This window comes from Mustela nigripes, chromosome 16, assembly GCF_022355385.1.
Source record: "Mustela nigripes isolate SB6536 chromosome 16, MUSNIG.SB6536, whole genome shotgun sequence".
Classification (NCBI taxonomy): domain Eukaryota; kingdom Metazoa; phylum Chordata; class Mammalia; order Carnivora; family Mustelidae; genus Mustela; species Mustela nigripes.
This window is the reverse complement of record NC_081572.1, coordinates 57,289,600-57,307,817: the sequence shown is the minus strand read 5'-3', so window position 1 is coordinate 57,307,817 and position 18,218 is coordinate 57,289,600. Positions and strand designations below refer to the sequence as shown.

The 18,218-nt window shown below is 47.2% G+C and overlaps 1 protein-coding gene across 1 annotated transcript; it reads right to left on the bottom strand.

The window, feature by feature from the left end:
• Positions 1–12,486: 12,486 nt before the first annotated feature.
• On the bottom strand, positions 12,487–17,814 carry KRBA2 (KRAB-A domain containing 2). The gene is given in 5 exon segments (XM_059378592.1): positions 12,487–16,801; positions 17,566–17,646; positions 17,649–17,711; positions 17,714–17,751; positions 17,753–17,814. Coding segments are annotated over 5 exon segments (1,500 nt in total). The 3' UTR covers positions 12,487–15,545.
• Between the last annotated feature and the right edge of the window lie 404 nt (positions 17,815–18,218).

Sequence of the window (18,218 nt, the reverse complement as noted above, 5' to 3'; positions counted from 1 at the left end):
GAAGCTTGTGGCAGGATCCAGCCTCATCACCCTGGTGCACCTGCTTGCGTGCCCACAGGAAGGACCCTGCGAAAAGGTGTTCAACTGCAAGCCAGGTAAGAGAGGTTTCAGAAGAAACCAAACCTATTACACTTGATCTTGGACTTCTAGCCTCTAGAACTGTGAGAAAATAAATTTCTCTTGCTTGAACTGCCTAGTCTATGGTACATTGTTACGGCAGCCTTAGCAAACTCATATATCACCTAAATTAGGTCCAGATGCAAGATGAGACTTTGTATGTAATGCCTGAAGCACAGTTGTTCTCACTTTGAATGTCTGTGAACTATAGAGACACGACGTGACCATCTCCCCACATAACCAGAAAACACAGCGGGACAGTCAAGGGATAATCATTACAGACGTTACTGCTTAAAAAGGGCCACAGTGATGTATAATGAACACTGAGTAATGTAGAGAATTGTCAAATCATTATGTTGAACACTTGAAACTGATATAACACTGTATGTTAATTACAATTCAATAACAAGGCTGGGGTGGGGGAGGAATGAGAGGCACACAGGGGTCACTGGTCCATAGCAGTTTTGGAATCCAGCTGGGAAGATGTTGAAATTTCCTTGATTCAGTCCTGGTGCACCTGAGTGACTCAGTCATTAAGCGTCTGCCTTGGGCTCAGGTTATGATCCCAGGGTCCTGGTATGGAGCCCCACATTGGGCTCCCTGCTTGGTGAGAAGCCTGCTTCTTCCTCTCCCACTCCCAATGCTTGTGTTCCCTCTCTTGCTGTCTTTCTTTGTCAAATTAAAAAAAAAAAATCAGTCCTATTTCTGTCCAGAACCTGTTTCCATGGTTGTTGTTGTTTTAGATATAATGCATATGTGATAAAATTTATCATTTTAGGGGTGCTTGGGTGGCTCAGTGGGTTAAAGCCTCTGCCTTCGGCTCAGGTCATGTTCCTAGGGTCCTAGGATCGAGCCCCACATCGGGCTCTCTGCTTAGCAAGGAGCTTGCTTCCTCCTCTCTCTCTTCCTGCCTCTCTGCCTACTTGTGATCTCTGTCTGTCAAATAGATAAATAAAATCTTTTTAAAAAATTACCATTTTAAAGTACATAATTCAGATGTTCTGGTATATGCACAATGTGCAATCATCACCACTGTCCAATTTCAGAACACTTCACTTCTCTAATTATTCCCCATCCCCCATTGCCTTCAGCCCTTGGAAACTACTAGTTCACTTTCTTTCTATGCATTTGCTTTTTTTGGACATTTCATATAAATGGCATCATATGAATACAGTTTTTTGTGCCTGGGTTCTTTTCTTAGCATCATGTTTTCAAGGTTCATTCCTGTTGTAAAACGTATCAGTACTGAATAGTATCTCATTGTATGGATATGTCATATTTTAAAAATCCATTGGTGGGGCGCCTGGGTGGCTCAGTGGGTTAAGCCGCTGCCTTCGGCTCAGGTCATGATCCCAGAGTCCTGGGATCGAGTCCCGCATCGGGCTCTCTGCTCAGCAGGGAGCCTGCTTCCTCCTCTCTCTGCCTGCCTCTCTGCCTACTTGTGATCTCTCTCTGTCAAATAAATAAAATCTTTAAAAAATAATAAAATAAAAAGTCCATTGGTAAGTGCATGGACATTGGGGTTGCATCCACCCTTGGGCCATTATGAATAATGCTGCTATAAAGATTTCTTTCTTTTTTAAAAAGATTTTATTTATTTATTTGACAGACAGAGATCACAAGTAGGCAGAGAGGCAGGCAGAGAGAGAGAGGAGAAAGCAGGCCCCCGGCAGTGCAGAGAGCCCAATGTGGGGGCTCGATCCCAGGACCCCAGGATCATGACCTGAGCCGAAGGCAGAGGCTTTAATCCACTGAGCCACCCGGGCGCCCCTGTTGTAAAGATTTCTGTCTGAGTTTTCATACATACGTTTTCAATTCTCCAGGGTGTATAACTAGGCATGGACTCACTGGATCACATGGTAGCTCTATGTTAAACTTCTTGGGGGAACTGCCAGGTTATCTCCAAGCAGCTGTACCACTTTACCTTCCCACCAGTAACATGTACGTGTTCCAAGCTCTCTACATCCTGGCCAACACTTTTATTATTTATCTTTTGGATTCTTGCCATTTTAGTCAAGGGCAAGTGGTATTTCATTGTGGTTTTGATTTGGATTTTCCTAACACATTTCCCCAAGACGTGTCTCCTGTGCCTTTCAGCCATTTGTATGTTCTCCAGAGCTCCACCTGTGAGGCATTGGGCACTACCTTCTGAATCACGCTTTCTTTCCACAAAAGGCAGCCTGTATTTGTAGCTGTATAATTTTCTCAGCCTACATTCTGCTGGTAGAATTTTGGGGTCCAAAGCCCTCTCTTTTCTTTTTGTATTGTCTCTATCATTTGCAGACTGCCATAGACCACATGTATGTCAACTTTATTCTGTGAGACACTCTGTAGCCTCTTGAAATTTTTACTGAGATTGACTCCATTGGACAAACATGGCTTCCGGGCGAAGATTAAGGGACAAAATGCGGGCGCTGCAGCTTAGCATCCCTCATGAATTTGCAGTCAAAGTATTGGCAAAGTATTGGTGACTCCCTTCTAGGAGACTCACCCATATAGGACTGTTTGCTGGAGGTCTAAATGTCTTGCCATGTGGACCCAAGGAATGCTTAAGAGTTCTCATGACATAGCAAGTGGAACGTTCAAGAGCAAAAAAAAAAATCTACAAGAAAGAGGAGAGACATCTTTAATGATGTAGTGTCAAAAGTCATACATCATCACTTCCACTGCATTCTGTTTGTTTGAAGAGAGTCACCAGCCCAAACTCAAGAAGAGATGAATTAAGCCCTTCTTGAAGGGGCAGTATTAAAGGATTTGTGGACATCATACCATTAAACTTATAACAGGACAGCATGATTGGAAATGACAAGGCACTATTTCAGCCCATGTACATTACTGCCTATTTGCCGGGTCACCTAGATGGCTTGGGGCAGCCCCCAGACCTGAAATTCTTCCAATTCCTGCCAAATTCTCCTTCCACCTCTCCAGTTCCTGAGCCAAGGTTCTGTTCAACTCCATGGTGATAGACAGGGCCCTCCCTCCCACTGTCAAAGTTGGAGGCTTGGAGGCAGTAGGAGACCAGCACAGGTATCAGCCCATCCTCAGGAGTCTTGTCTCAGCCTTGTAGGTTCTAGTTTAGTTCTTGAACTCACTTTCACATCTTTCCTTCCTGACTGCCTACTCCGACAACTTCAGGTTCCAGAATTAGGCACAGAAACATCAGTCTTACATAGCGTATTTAACTGACTTCTCACCTGCAAAAAATAAATCCCTTAGTGGTTCTGCTTCGTAACCAGTAACACCAGTAATACCAGTAACACCATCTGGGCCTGCTATTCAGTCCATCCTCTGAGTTTTCATTTCAGTTATTGCATTTTTCAGTTCTAAAATTTCCATTTAGTCATTCTACATATTTTCTATTTCTTTGCAGAGACCTATTTTTTCATTTGTTTCAGGCATGTTTCTAATTGCTTGTTGAAGCATTTTTGTGACTCTCCTTAAAATCCTTATTGGAAAATCCCAATCCCAAGGGCTGTGTCATCTCAGTGTTGTCATCTGCTGGGTATCTTTTCTCATTCAACTTGAGATTTCCGGGTATGCTGCAGGATTTTGTATTGTATCCTGGACATTTTAAAAAATTACATCATAAGACTCTGGATAGTATTTAAATCTGTTTTCGCAGTCCCTCTCTGACATTGTGCCATGGAGAAAAGGAGTGTTTCCTTGCTAGAGTGTGGTGGGAGTAAAGGTCCTGGTTCTCCACTCCTGCCTATTTTAGACAGGGAGAAGGGTACTTCATTACTGCTGGTCAAAGGTGAGATTTCAGGTTCCCCACTAGGCTTCCCTAGGTAGGAGGGGGAAGGGTGCCTTGATATTGCTCTACAGGTGACTTCTATTGGGGCTGAGGTGGGGGCCTTTTTTTGTTTGTTTTGTTTTTAACCACTGGATGAAAGTTCCAGCTTCCCACTCAGCCTCCTCTGACAGAGGAGAAGATCCATGTCATTACCAGGGGGGTGGGGTGGAAGTCCAGGATGCCCATGTGGTCTCTGTTCTTACTGTGTATATGGGGGTGGGGGGTTGTTACCACCTGGCCAAAATGTACATCTCGGTTGCCCAGTACATCTCGGTTGCCCACTAGGTCTTGTCTGTTACCACCTCTGCTGGAGGGGGGGAAGGGAGGGTAAAAGATCCTGTTAAGGGTGGAAGTCCAGGCTCCCCTATTCAACCTCTGCTGGAGAATGGCAAAAGAGCCATGGTTTTCTCCATGGCGTTTGACTGGAATAAGGCAGGCATTTTCTACAAGTTTTCTGTCTTGCTAGGCTGCCTCTTTTCTGATCCTTTGGCTAAAGAGAGCAGACTGTCTCTCTCTCTTTCTCTCTCTTTTGGCTTGCTCCCATTGGCATTTCCAAGTTGCTGGCTTGGCCACCACTCAGTCTGTGATACTCTGGGGCAAAAAGAAAACCTGGCAAGCTCACTGTAGTGTTGTTCTTAGGATCCAAGATCCCTAGCAAGACTGTCTTGACTCCATCCATCAGAACCTTCTTGTATTTGTTTTATATTTAATGATCAGGGTTTAAGCTGCATAAGAAATCTGTCTATTCCAGCCCGATCTGGGCCAGAAGTTCAGCTATTTCCCCCTCTTTTTACTACTTACTTTTTCTAGCCTCTTAAAATAGAAGCTTAGATGATTGATTTTACATCCTTTTTAAAAATTTGAGTTAAAAATATAAATTTCTTATAAGAATTAGTCAATAAATTCTCTTTAAGTACTGCTTTCCCTGCATCCCACAAATTTTGGTATATTGCGTTTATATTACAAAATGTTTTCTAATTTCCCTTGTGATTTTTTTTCCCTTTGACCCATGGGTTATTTAGAAGTGTGTTGTTTGATGTTCAAATACTGGGGCATGTTCTCAAGGTCTTACTATTGATTTCTAATTTAATATCATCTTGGTCAAATAATATACTTTGTATGGTAATAATCTTTTTAAATTTGTTGAGACTTGCTTTATGGCCCAGCATATGGTCTATTTTGATGAATGTTCATGTGCACTTAGAAAGAATGTGTATCCTGCAGTTGCTGGGTACAGTGTTGTTTAAGTATCAATTTAAAAAACTAGTTTTAATTAATAAGTTATATAATGAATAGTTATTAATAAATAACTAATAAGTACATAATCATTTATTTATTTGAGAGAGAGCACGAACAGAGGGCTCCCCACTGAGCAAGGAGCCCCATGTGGGACTGGATTCCAGGACCCTGGGATCATGACCTGAGCTGAAGGCAGCTGCTTAACTGACTGAGCCACCCAGGTGCTCTGTTTTGGTGTCAGTTAAGCCAAGTCGGTTGATGGTGTTGTTTAAATCAGTATCTGTACTGATTTTCGGGGGTGGGAGGTGACTTGTTCTATTAATTTTTGAGAAGGGTGTTAATATCTCTAGATTTATTATTATTAATTTGTTATTATTGTACATTTACTTGCTTCTCCCTTTGGTTCAATTTTTGCCTTAAGCATTTTGAAGCTCTGTTGTTATGTATATATTCATTTAAAAACTTTTTAAAATTTAGATTCAGTTCAGTTCAATATAGTGTATTATTTAGTTTCAAAGGTAGAATTGTGTGTGTACATACACACGTAAAAAAAGTATTTTATTTATTTATTTGATAGAGAGCGACCACAAGCAGGGGGAGTGGGAGAGGGAGAAGCAGGCTCCCCACTGAGCAAGGAGCCCCATGTGGGGCTGGATCCCATGACCCCAGAATCAGGACCTGAGTTGAAGACAGACACTTAACCCACTGAGGCACCCAGGCGCCCCTATACACATTTCAAAAAAAAAAAGATTTTATTTATTGGAGAGAGAGGGAAGGAAAGAGGGCAAGCAGGGGGAGGGGCAGAAGGGCAAGCGAGAGGGACAAGCAGACTCCAAGCTGAGTGCAGAGCCTTACCTGGGCTCAGGGGCCTCAGATCATGACCCCAAGATCACAACCTGAGCCGAAATCAAGAGTCAGACGCTAAACAAGCCGCACCAGCCAAGCACCACAAGAATTCCACTTTTCTAGAGACTGAGTAAGATTCCCTTGAATGGGTAGATTTCATTTTGCTTATCCACCCATCCATTGATGGACAGGTGGGCTGTTTCCACCCGTTGTCTACTGTGAATACTGTTGCTGCGAATCAATCTCCTATATGTGACTTTAAGCCAAAGAGTCTGCTGGCTTCAGTAGTAGCCATTTATTTTCCTACAGTGGCCATTAATGCTGCTCCCCCCAAATCTCTAGCTCTTCGCCTTCTGGGGATACGCTAAAATGGCGCCCTCTGGCTCCCCTGTGATTGGTTGGGGTCATGTGACTCGATCCGGCCAATAGCTTGCCAGACACACTTCTACTTCCAGTTCAGAGCCTTTAACTGCCTGTGCGAGCTTCTTTAGCGTTCTTATTGCCGCTGTTTCAGTCAAGATGGTGGCTTCTCTGTCTCCTTGGACCCCAGAATGAGGAGACGCAGAGCTGTCTCCGCGCAGCACTGTGGACTGAATTGTGTCACCCCCTCCCCAAATTCATACACTGAAGCCCTAACCCCAGTGGCTGTATCTGGAGGTGGGGCTTTGGGAAGTAATTAAAGCTAAATGAGGTCACGGGAGTGGTGCGCTGAGCGGGTAGGATTAAAGTCTTCAAAAGGAGAGATGGCAGAGAACTCCTCCCTGGCTCTGCCGCTGCTGCGCACGCGCACCAAGGAAGAAAGGCCTCGTGAGGGCGGAACCAGGAGGCAGCCGCCTGCCGACCCGGAAGAGAGCTCCCGCCGGAGACTCGGCTGCCCGGCACCTTGACTTTGGACGTCCAGCCTCCAGCGCTGAATAAATGCGGGTCTGTGGTGTGAGCCCCCAGCCTGTGGAATTTTGTTATGGGACCCGTGGAGACTACAGTATGTGGTGTGACAGAGAGTTTAGCGTGGTCGTTACCGGATTGGCGGATTTTAAGATTTTCGGGTCTCTGGCCCCTTAGCAGAGCAGAGACTGTCCTGATCGTACAACCCCTTTGGCTGAAAGGGAAAGAGAAAGGTACAGTGACAGGACGCCTAAGTGGCCGAGTTGGTTAAGTTGGTGCAGCGTCTGCCTTGAGCTCCGGTGGTGATCCCGGGGTCCTGGGATCGACGCCTCCATCGGGCTCCCTGCTTGGTGGGGAGTCTGCTTCCCCCCTGACCCTGCTTGTGGGCGCGCGCTCTCTCCCCCTCTCTCGGTCAAATAAAATCTTTTAGAGAAAGACAGAGACAGGTGAAGCTGAAGTCACTCCCTTTAGGGAGACCCTCGCAAACCCACGGAGCTGGGGCTTCCTAACGCGGTTCAGATGACGATCAGATGACAAGGCTTGAAGAAGCTGCCCATACTGCGTAAGGGACACCAATTCATGTATGACGTCAGAATAACTAAGGAAATGTTTAAAAAAGGAAAGAAAGAAAGAGAAAGAAAAAAGAAAAAAGAAAAGAGGTTTTATTTTTAAGTAATCTCTGTGCTCAAGGTGGAGGTTGAACTCGCGACCCCTGATATCAGGAGTTGGGGCTCCAGGGACTGAGCCAGCCAGGCACCTTGCAAGAGAAACTTTTACAATAATCGTGACAGAAAAATAATGGAAAGATTTTAGCACACAAGTATATACATTTTGCTTTGGGGCCCTTTCCCCTCGATATAGGTTAGGATTTACAGTCTTTGTATCTTTTATCTAATGTCTTAATACTCTGCAGCTTTGTTATTTTCTACATTGACTCACTGCAGGGGCTCCTGGTTGGATCAGTCCTTGAGTGTGTGACGTTCGGTCTCACGGTCGTGAGTGTAGAGTGTACCTTGGGTGTAGAGATTACTTTAAAAGAAAAATAAATGGAGGGCACTTGGGTGGCTTAGTTCGTTAAATGTCTGCCTTTGGCTCAGGTCATGATCTCAGGGTCCTGGAATCGAGTCCCTCATCGGGCTCCCTGTTCGGTGGGGAGCCTGTTTCTTTTTCTCCCTCTCTGCTCCTCCCCCTGCTTCTGCTTTCTCTCTCTCTGTCAAATAATAAAATCTTTAAAAAAATCTTTTAAAAAATAGAAAAATAAAGATCTATTTGAGAGAGAGAGAGGGAGTGCACATGCACGGGGGAAGGGACATAGGGAGAGAATCTCAAGCAGGCTCCCTGGTGAGTGCAGAGCCCGACACGGGGCTCGATGCTGCAACTCTGAGATCACCACCTGGGCGAGACTGAGGGTTGGATGATTAAACAACTGAACCACCCAGGGTCCCCTAAAAATTTTTTTCCAGACATTTCTGACTTATAGAAAAGTTGGAAGGACAGTATAATCATTCCTTTATAGTCTTCACCCAGATTTCCCCAAATGTTACCATGACTACATTTGCTTTATCTCCCCTGGCCTCTCTCTCTCCCTCTCTCCCTCCCCCCACCATACCCCCCACACTTTTTTCTCCCTCTACTACCATTTGAGAATAAATTACAGACTCAGTGCCCCTTTACCCTCGGATACTCCCATGTGTATTTCCTAAAAACTCCTACATAATCGTAGCACAGCTCTCAAGATCAGGACATTACCACTGACGGAACAACACTGCAGTCTGCAGGCAATGTTCAGATTTGCCAACTGTCCCAGCAGTGTCCATTACGACAAAAGAAAGTTTGGGATCATGCCCCGCATTGCCATGTCTTTTAGCCCACTTTTCCTGGGGCAGTTCCTTAGTCTTTCTTTTATTTCCTTCAGTCTTTGTCTTTCCCAGCTTTGACCTTTTTGAAGAGCACAGGCCAGCTGTCTGTAGAATGGCCCTCAATCTGGGTTTATCTCTCGTTTCATTGTAATTAGACCCACATAATGCATTTTGGGTATAAATGTCGCAGAAGCATTGGGTCAGACAAATGCTGGAGGTGTTCATTTGATCGCTGGGTTAAGATGACGTCTGGTCGGGTTTTCTGTGGACGATCCCACCTTCGAGAAGTCCTCTGATACACAGTAGGCGGGATGGGACATGTTCAAGGGTGAGCCCGCAGACCCTCTTTCAGCACTCCGCTCAGTGGCCTTCATGCGGGGCCTTCACAGAGCCCCTGATACGGCTGAGAAGGCTCTGCAGTGTCCCTGTATCAGCATGTGGTATGCTACCATGATCCCTGGCTTGGTGGTGCCTCCACAGGCCAGCACGCAGGCGTCTGTAGGCATTGAATGGATGGAAGTGAGGGGCAGAGGACTGGGGGTGTGGAGGCTCTCTTCCGGGTACAGAAAGTGTCTGCAGTAGGGGAGGCAGCCGTCAGGTGTCTAGCCTGGCCCAACCCTAGTTCAGGTAGAGGGCTCTGCGACTGGGTTGTTACTGGTGATCTGGGTTACTCTTGGAAGGAAGATCCTGGTGGGGGTCCCTGCAATGTAAGGGGGGCATTTCCAGGATTCCTGCCTCACGGAAAGGCAGAAAGAAAGGTGCTCTCCTTTTTTTTTTTTTTTAAGATTTTATTTATTTATTTATTTGACAGAGAGAGAGATCACAAGTAGGCAGAGAGGCAGGCAGAGAGAGAGAGGAGGAAGCAGGCTCCCTGCTGAGCAGAGAGCCCGACGTGGGGCTCGATCCCAGGACCCTGAGATCATGACCTGAGCTGAAGGCAGAGGCTTAACCCACTGAGCCACCCAGGTGCCCCAAAGGTGCTCTCCTTCAGGGCACAGCACACTCTGGGCTCGAGGTAGAGTGGAGAGGGGAGAAAAGCAAACATCTGGTTGCTGAATGACTCACCAAAGTTAGGAGGGACCCATCTGTGCAAAACACCAAGAGGCAAGGCTCCTCAGAGCTCATCGGCTGCTAACGCACATGGTCCTGTCAAGGGAAATGCCTAGAAGAGCCTAGAAGAAGAGAAGAGATCTGAAGCCAAAGTTCCAGGTGTGGAGAAGCTGGTCTGAGTGAGGAGCTGGTCAACAAAAAGGATGTTACCATTGACCTTAAACAGAACAGTGGATTCTACGAAAGAGAAAGAGACTCAGGGAAGCAAAAGGCAAAATATTAGGACTACTTGTGAATTGGGAGAAGGTAAAATCTAATTAGATCCAAATGAAAAAAATCTTTAATCAATTATAAATAGAAGAAGTAGACATGAAAGAAGCAAGCTTCTGAAAGGCAAAGTCTCATACTAAAACGGAAGGCCAATTTGCTCAGGAAACTCTTATTTCCTGCCCACTTTGTTTGCTTGGAAAACACAGGAGAGCAGACCATCTGGGGTAATTAATTCTGGGGTAAAAATGTCAGAACCTGGGTAAACAAAGATTAGCGCCAAGATAAAAACAATAAAAGGAACCAGGAACTAAAAGAGAAACCACATTTCAATACATTCAAAGGGATAGGATTCTGGACAAAATTCAGAAGAAGATTCCAGGGACAAACAGATTCTGCCATTGGTTAACTTTTGGAACAAGAGTCCTGGGAAGGACTCTTTCTCTTTCATATTTAAAAGTATCTCAGGTTTTAAATTGATTTCTGTAAAATGTCCACAATCAAGTGGGAAGATTTGGTTTTTTTTTTTAAGATTTTATTTGTTTATTTATTTGACAGAGAGAGAGAGAGAGATCACAAACAGCAGAGAGGCAGAGAGAGGGATGGGGAAGCAGGCTCCCCGCTGAGCAGAGAGCCCCTGAGATCATGACTAGAGCCGAAGGCAGACACCCAACCGACTGAGCCACCAGGCGCCCCAAGTGGGAAGATTTGTAAATAACATTTAAAAACAAAATCAAAACCTCCCCCTTCAAATACTACAACCCAAAGCTATGGGACTGGAAAAGGTTAAGGTAACTGGGCAGAGGTAATTGACCTGCATAGCGATAGAACTTGGCCTTGGCAAGCCGTGCTTTAATGGTCTGTTGCCCTCATGTCCAAAAAGCTTGCAACATAATTGGGAAGCAAGTGTGTAAGTCAGGTCCTCAGGCAGTTTCCCTCGCTTCTCTCAGTGTTAAGGGCACTCCGATGCTTGGCTTCACAAAACCGCTGGGAACAGCATCTCACAAATATCAGAAGAAAGTGTCCCTCTTCTCCGAGAGCTGCAGAAAAGCAGGTTTTATCCCACAACATAAAGCTAGTTCTGATAGGGGCGCCTGGGTGGTTCAGCGGGTTAAAGCCTCTGCCTTCGGCTCAGGTCATGATCCCAGGACCCTGGGATGGAGCCCCGAATCCAGCCCCACATCTGGCTCTCTGCTCAGCAGGGAGCCTGCTTCCCTTCCTTTCTCTCTGCCTGCCTCTCTGTCTACTTGTAATATCTGTCAAATAAATAAATAAAATCTTTAAAACAAAACAAAAAGCTAGTTTTGATAAAGTGGCAGATGGAGAACAAAGCATCTATCTCTGGATCTCCCATCTTTTGTCACCTTCTCGGAAGCGGGGACATGAGCCCTGATGGGGAGCTTCGGCATGGTGGTCTGGGGAGAGGCAGGAAGCGTGAAAGTGGGAGAGGACAGTTTCCATATGACACAGAGAGCAGGAAGAACACTCATCTGGGCCGGTTCAGCCATCTGTTCTGGGTTGAGGGAACCAAGTCTTGGCAAGTATAAGCGACTCTAGCAGGACCTAGACTGGCTGGTGGTCTCTCTCCCTACCGCAAGGGCAGTGGAACCGAAGCTGCTCTTGTGCCTGAGTTGGGACCACACTGTGTGCCAGCTTACACATCAAGTTGGGCCATCAGGTTTAAGCCATTTTCCCATGAGCAATGGGCACCCCTAGAAATTCATGAGCAAGAGGGGTGGTTGTAAGAGCTGACCTCGGACTTGGAAAGACTTGGATCTGAGTCTTGGGCTAGATGCCCTTTCTGAGCAACATTTCCTCTTCTGCCTCATTGTTCAATTCAATGATGGGGTCCTTATTAGAAGGGGACCCTTGGACACAGAGACAGACAGACACACAGATGCAAAGGTGTCATCTGCAAGCCCAGGGACACCTGAAGCTACCAGAAACTAGGAGAGGCACGGAAGTCTCCCCAGCGCCCTGGCAAGGAGCCAAACCTGTGGACACCTTGATCTCAGACTTCTGGCTTCCAGAACTGTGACACAATACATTTCTGTTATGTCAGCCCCCCAGTTCATTGTGGGGTGGCAGCTGTGGGAAATGAGTACAGCGGTCTTGAAAATAACCTAGTAATCACTGTAGCTCCTTATCTGTAAGGTTTGTCCAATCAAGACAGGATCACTAGGCTCGTGTCTCTTCTCTCACCTGCACAGTGGAGAACATTAAGATTCCCAAATAACTTGAGTCTGTTTTGTGAAACGAACAGCCTCGGGGTTCTTCGAACACAACGCAGGTACACGCAGACACGTGAAGCATTACCTGTTTCTTTTCCTTCTGTTAGCCTCTGCTACTCACTGTTGGCTCCTCTTTTCAGTATTCATTTGTAAGCAAACTTTTAAAATATGAGGATGTTTTAGGTGTTGCAAGTATTTTCTCCCAATGTCACTTACCTTTGTTCACTTTTTTTTTTTAAAGATTTTATTTATTATTTATTTGACAGAGAAAGATCACAAGTAGGCAGAGAGGCAGGCAGAGAGAGAGAGGAGGAAGCAGGCTCCCTGCTGAGCAGAGAGCCCGATGCAGGACTCGATCCCAGGACCCTGAGATCATGACCTGAGCCGAAGGCAGCGGCTTAAACCAATGAGCCACCCAGGCGCCCATTGTTCACTTTTTAAACGAGGATTTTCCATAGATGTTTGAGATTTTTATGAAGAGCAAGTGTATTAGCTTTTTCTTTTACAGCTTTTGAATTTCCTGTAGTGCTTAGGAAGGTTTTCTCCATTCCACGATCACGACAGTCCCGCATTTCCCCCAACACTTTTGTAGTTTATTTTCCTGTTTTGGAATCAGACTTCATGTGTTCCCTCCTTAAACAATTAACGGAGTAATGCCACCCCTCTCACTGATGTGGAATGCCACTTTCTTTTTTTCTTTTAAGATTTATTTATTTATTTGTCAGACAGAGATCACAAGTAGTCAGAGAAGCAGGCAGAGAGAAAAGGGGAAGCAGGCTCCCTGCTGAGCCGAGAGCCAGATGTGGGGCTCTATCCCAGGACCTGGGATCATGACCTGAGCCGAAGGCAGAGGCTTCAACCCACTGAGTCACCCAGGCGCCCCTGTAATGCCACTTTTATAAAAAAATTCTTAAAGCAAACAGAGGTCGGTTTCTGGCCTTGGTTCATATTCTGACTTCATGTGCCTTTCTCCAGCAATGGCCACAGAAATGCACCTGGCCATATTCTGCGGGGGCCTGACAGTGGCCACCTGGAGGACTGGAGGACGCATGCGCAGACTGCCCCCTGGGGGCTGCCACCGAGCTCCACTCCGCTGTGATGCAAAGATGCAGGCCTGGTGTGGCTAGATCTTCCAACTTTTCCAGAGATGTATGTGAAACCTGGTTTTCTAGAGTGATGGTGGTGATAGTTTTCAGTTTCACACACGAACTACATTTGCACGCTGCAAGCAGCTGGTGGGACCCTGGAAGCTTCTGTTCCAGATGCTGAAACGCAGAGTAAGGCCATAGCAGGTCTCAGTGTACACCTCTAACTCTTCTCCCACCACCAGCATTAAGAAGGAAAAGGGGAAGGAAGAGTGGAGATGCAGCAGCTCGGGAGACCTGGGTTCTCTGCAGCCCCTCCCTGGGACAGGCGGGGACGCTGTGCCTCATCTCACCTCTCCCCTGCCTGGGTCCACAATGCGGTTCCTGGTTTGCCTGGCAACCACGAGGCAGTAGGTCAGCAAGAGCGTTGGTAACATGAGTGGAGCTGGGCCTCCCAGACCCTGCCAGGGTGAGTGACAAAGGAGCAGTGCAGAGTGAGGTCCCTGCCAAGGATGGAACAGGATCCCCCCCTCCCCCGGAACAAGCTGGAAGGTGCTGTCACCTCCTTTCTAATAATAATCATGTAGCCTCCCGGTACCACTGTTTAACCAGCAGAGGAAGGGCAGAGGCCTCCAGCTTTCATGTGGGGGATGGGCTCCACTGGTAGCAAGGACAACTAACTCAGCGTTTAGACAAAGCCCTTCCCACATTTTCTCTCCAGTTCTCACAACACCCTGTGAGGCTGGCAGTGTTGCCCCTTCTGTGAGTAGGGGTAGGTACTGCCCCTTACAGAGGAGGGAACTGGCTCAGGGAGTGATCAGAATGGGCTTGAATGGCTCCAGGATACGCAGGAAGAGTGCACGGGGGAATAAAGACCAGATCCCTCTTCTTCCCGTGGTCACCTCTGCAGAACTATTCGTTCCCACGACAGATCCTCCCAGAACATCTCCAGTGGGCTAGGCTTTTGTCTCGGCCATAGGAACACAGCAGGACCCAGATCCAAGGCACTGTCCTTCTCCTTGTCCAGGTCAGCTCTCCTTACCCTGAACCATGACTCAGACTGGCCCTTGCTCTAGTCTCCTCTGGCCAGAGCAGGGACATCTGGCCCATGTTTGCCCTTTGCTCCAGAGTCCCTGGCGACTGGTCACTTCCTGGAATGTACTAACCCGTTCCAGAAAGACATGCTTTGCTATTCTTAAGGCAGAGACAACTGGCAGACTCAGACTGAAACCCTAGCCATGTCTTAATTCTGGCCAACTTTTAAAGTACGCTCCAGGCAGGTCACACCGTTCCCTGCACATGCTGTTCTGAGAGGTGGGACGGCACCTATGGTATTTCTTGAAGCAGGAAATAGAGAGCAGGTGCTGAGGTGGCCACTCCCCAGGGTGTGCTGGGTCAACATCTTCTCTCTTGACTTGTCCTTCATCTCCATCTTTTCCTCTGTGCCCTGTCTTTTCGGATATTGTCTGAAGAGCAGGATTTGGCAGAAGGAATGCATACTAGAAATAGGGAGGGCACCCCCACCAGCTTCACTGGTAAGACCCCATCAGTTCACATCCTGCAGGCAAACACACTCGGTAGTTGGTAGAACTCTGTCCCCCAGAAAGTTATGCCCAGGGCCAAACCCCCAGTACCTGAGACTCTGACCACATTTGGGGAAAGTGTCTTTGTAAATATAATTTAGGGGAGGCTCTCGAGATGAGATCACCCTCAAATGGGGTGGGCCTTAAACCCAATGACATGGATTTGGTATCCAATGGGTCCTTCTAAGAGAAGGAAAAGGAGAACACATATGGAGACTCACAGGAAGATGGGGCAGAGACTGGCCTTGTACAAGCCAAGGATTGCAAGCAGCCATCAGAGAAAGGCCAGAGGCACAGAATGGATTCTCCTTCAGGGCCTCCAGGAGAGGCAGACTCTGCCGACACCCCGATTCTGAACTTCTGGCCCCAGAAGGACGAGAGAGTAAATTCCTGCTGTTCTAGGCTGCCAAGACTGCGGTCCTTTGTCATGGTGGCCCCAGGTCACAGACCTCACCAGGTTTGCCCCTTCAAGCAAGGACTTCCATGGACAATTTGACTGATGGGAAGGTCTACCCTTCGAGCTCCTTTCCCCAGGGAATTTGGTGGTAGTTCCCCAAGGGCCATATGGCGCCCACTCGGCAGGTGCCTGGTCACCAGCAAAAGAGACGTGGGGCCCCCTGTGAGGTGCTGGGCTCTGCTGCTTCTGGAGCTGTGGGATCGAGATCCTCGTCCACATCAGATCTGTCTGCTGCAACCTCAGTCCTTTCTTCCTGCCCCCTCCAAAGGCTACTCTCTAGTTGTTCTTCAGCAATTTCCAGCTCCTCCTCTGTTTGTAAGATGGCCACAGTTTCCCGGGGTAAGTGCGAAGAGTACAGCCCGAGTTTGGCCTTAAAACCAAACATTGCCTCATATGGACTTCGCTGCAGGGACACGTCAAACATCTGATTCCTCGCCATCTGTATGAATCTCAGGCCTTCGGCCCAGCAACGTGAGCGGTTACTCTGCATCCAGGCCCTTACCATGTTCTTGACATCGTGGCTGACTTGCTCCAGGGAGCCTGGGCCCTGGCCAGGGCGCTGTTTACCACAGGCAACCTTTAGGTCTGGCCATACCTTACTGAGCTCATGCACAACCTGGTTTGTGAACTCCACACCACTGCCAGAGTCTAACACGCGAGGTGTACCAAGAATCGTGAAGATGTCCAAGAGGACAATGACCACCTCATGGGCCCGCTTTGCTTTCAATGGCCGTAAAATAATAAACTTGGTTAAGTGGTCCTGGTAATACAAGATAAACTTGAACTCACCGTCAGCATTTGACTGCATGTCCAGGACCTCAACTTGGCACCTGGAGTCAGTGTCCTTCGAAGGCATGGGCTTGGGGGCAAGACCTCTCTTGGGTACCGGGTTCTTCTGGTAGCACTGTTTACAGAGCGTCAGGTACAAGACAATGACTTCTTTGGTGACATTCCCGTACTTTCCTTGTAGCTCCTTGAGCATGCGTGTCCGCCCGCCGTGTCCAATGTTGAGATGTGTATCATGGAGAATGTCAAACAACTCTTCCTTATGCACGTAATACCGAATTCGGTCGCGTTCTCCGTGCGTCGCCTCGATCAGTTTCTCTGTGCCTTGCACAGAGATCACGTCGTATTTTGCCGCACGGCGGTAGTCACGCGAGGACTTCTTCCCCTTTTCCTTAGCTTCTTTGACTTCCTTTATCGTTTGAAAGTACTTTTCTTTGGAAAATACCTTACTGTTGTAACTTTTGCTTTCAACTAACTTGGTCACACTTGCAAGAAACTTTTCTCTCATGTGATGTATCTCCGTTTCCGTGTCACTTGTAGTGGACACATGAGGAGGGTCGTTTCCAGGTTTCTGGGGCATCGTGGACAACTGTAAGAAGGAGCCTAAGACAGGGAGAGAAAAAACAGAGTTAAAATCCCCGATATTCCCTCTGGGAGACTTTCCCTGCCAGTTCCTCATTCTTCATCTGATTTTTGAAGACCACCACAGAAAAGGAAGATCACAGAGGAATAAAGTTACTAAGATATATATAGAAATATGTAGTAATTTTAGACTTTAGGCAAACAGAGTGAATGAAACTATTCGCTCATAAAGTGAAACCTAGTTAACTGGTCTTTATTTATTACATGAGTAGGAGAGAGGATACATGGAAATGCTTCAGGCAGTAGACGGACACTCTCCCTCAGTAACTTTTAAAATAATATAAATAAATGGGAGAATGTTGCTGGAAGGCACCATGATAACCGCAAACTTGAACCTGAAGTTAGCACCAGGAAGGGGCTTTTTTTTTTTTTTTTTAAAGATTTTATTTATTTATTTGACAGAGATCACAAGTAGGCAGAGAGGCAGGCAGAGAGAGAGGAGGAGGCGGGCTCCCTGCCAAGCAGAGACCCCAATGCGGGGCTCGATCCCAGGACCCTGGGATCATGACCTGAGCCTAAGGCAGAGGCTTTAGCCCACTGAGCCACCCAGGAGCCCCAGGAAGGGGCTTTTTTAGCTTTCCCACAATCAATGTAATCGATTTCTTGGGGCCGAAGAGTCTGTCTGCATTTTAGGAGAATGAAGGAGAAAGTGCTGGGAAATTTTTGAATGACATTTTCCCCTGGTGACGGCACACAGGAGTAGTGAGTGAAGACTGAGTCCTTACCCTGAGGGACCACGTTCTCATAACCGTCCAGCATCGTGTCCATGCAGCAGGCCTTCCCAGAGGCTCTCAAACACTGGCCATATATGGCATATCCTCAGATGTTGCTACCGCTTGAAATGACACCAGCTGGTGCCACAGGGACCATTCTCGGGGCCTGGGCTAAGGAGTGGCTGCAGCAGGACTGGGGGAGACAGTAGAGGGTACCAGGAATGAAGGCACGCCAGCATCAGTGACTCGGAGTGTGATCATGTGACTGTTACAAGGAAGGCAGAAGAAGTAATAAATGGTCTCCTATCCAACCAGAGGAGTCCAGCATTGTGGGTGAGGAAACAAGTTCTGCCCTCCTGGGAGGTCTGCAGGCTTAGACTAGTTTTGATTCTGCCTGAACTGAGGCCCACATATTTCCAGAACAAAGCAGAAAGTCCAAATGAACTTGGGCATTCCAAGACTGGAGACCCCTTCCAGTACGGGCTTGATGGCTCTGACTAGAGGCGGCAGGGTCTGTCTGTTTCCAGAAATGGAAAAACTCCAACTCTGTGCAGAGAGGTCTGTCAGGGGCTCGTTATGCCAAAAAGAGGTACTCCGGTTGGTACACCCCACCAAGATGGGAGAATTCCTCAGGGAGAGAACTTGAGAGTCAACTGAGACTCCTT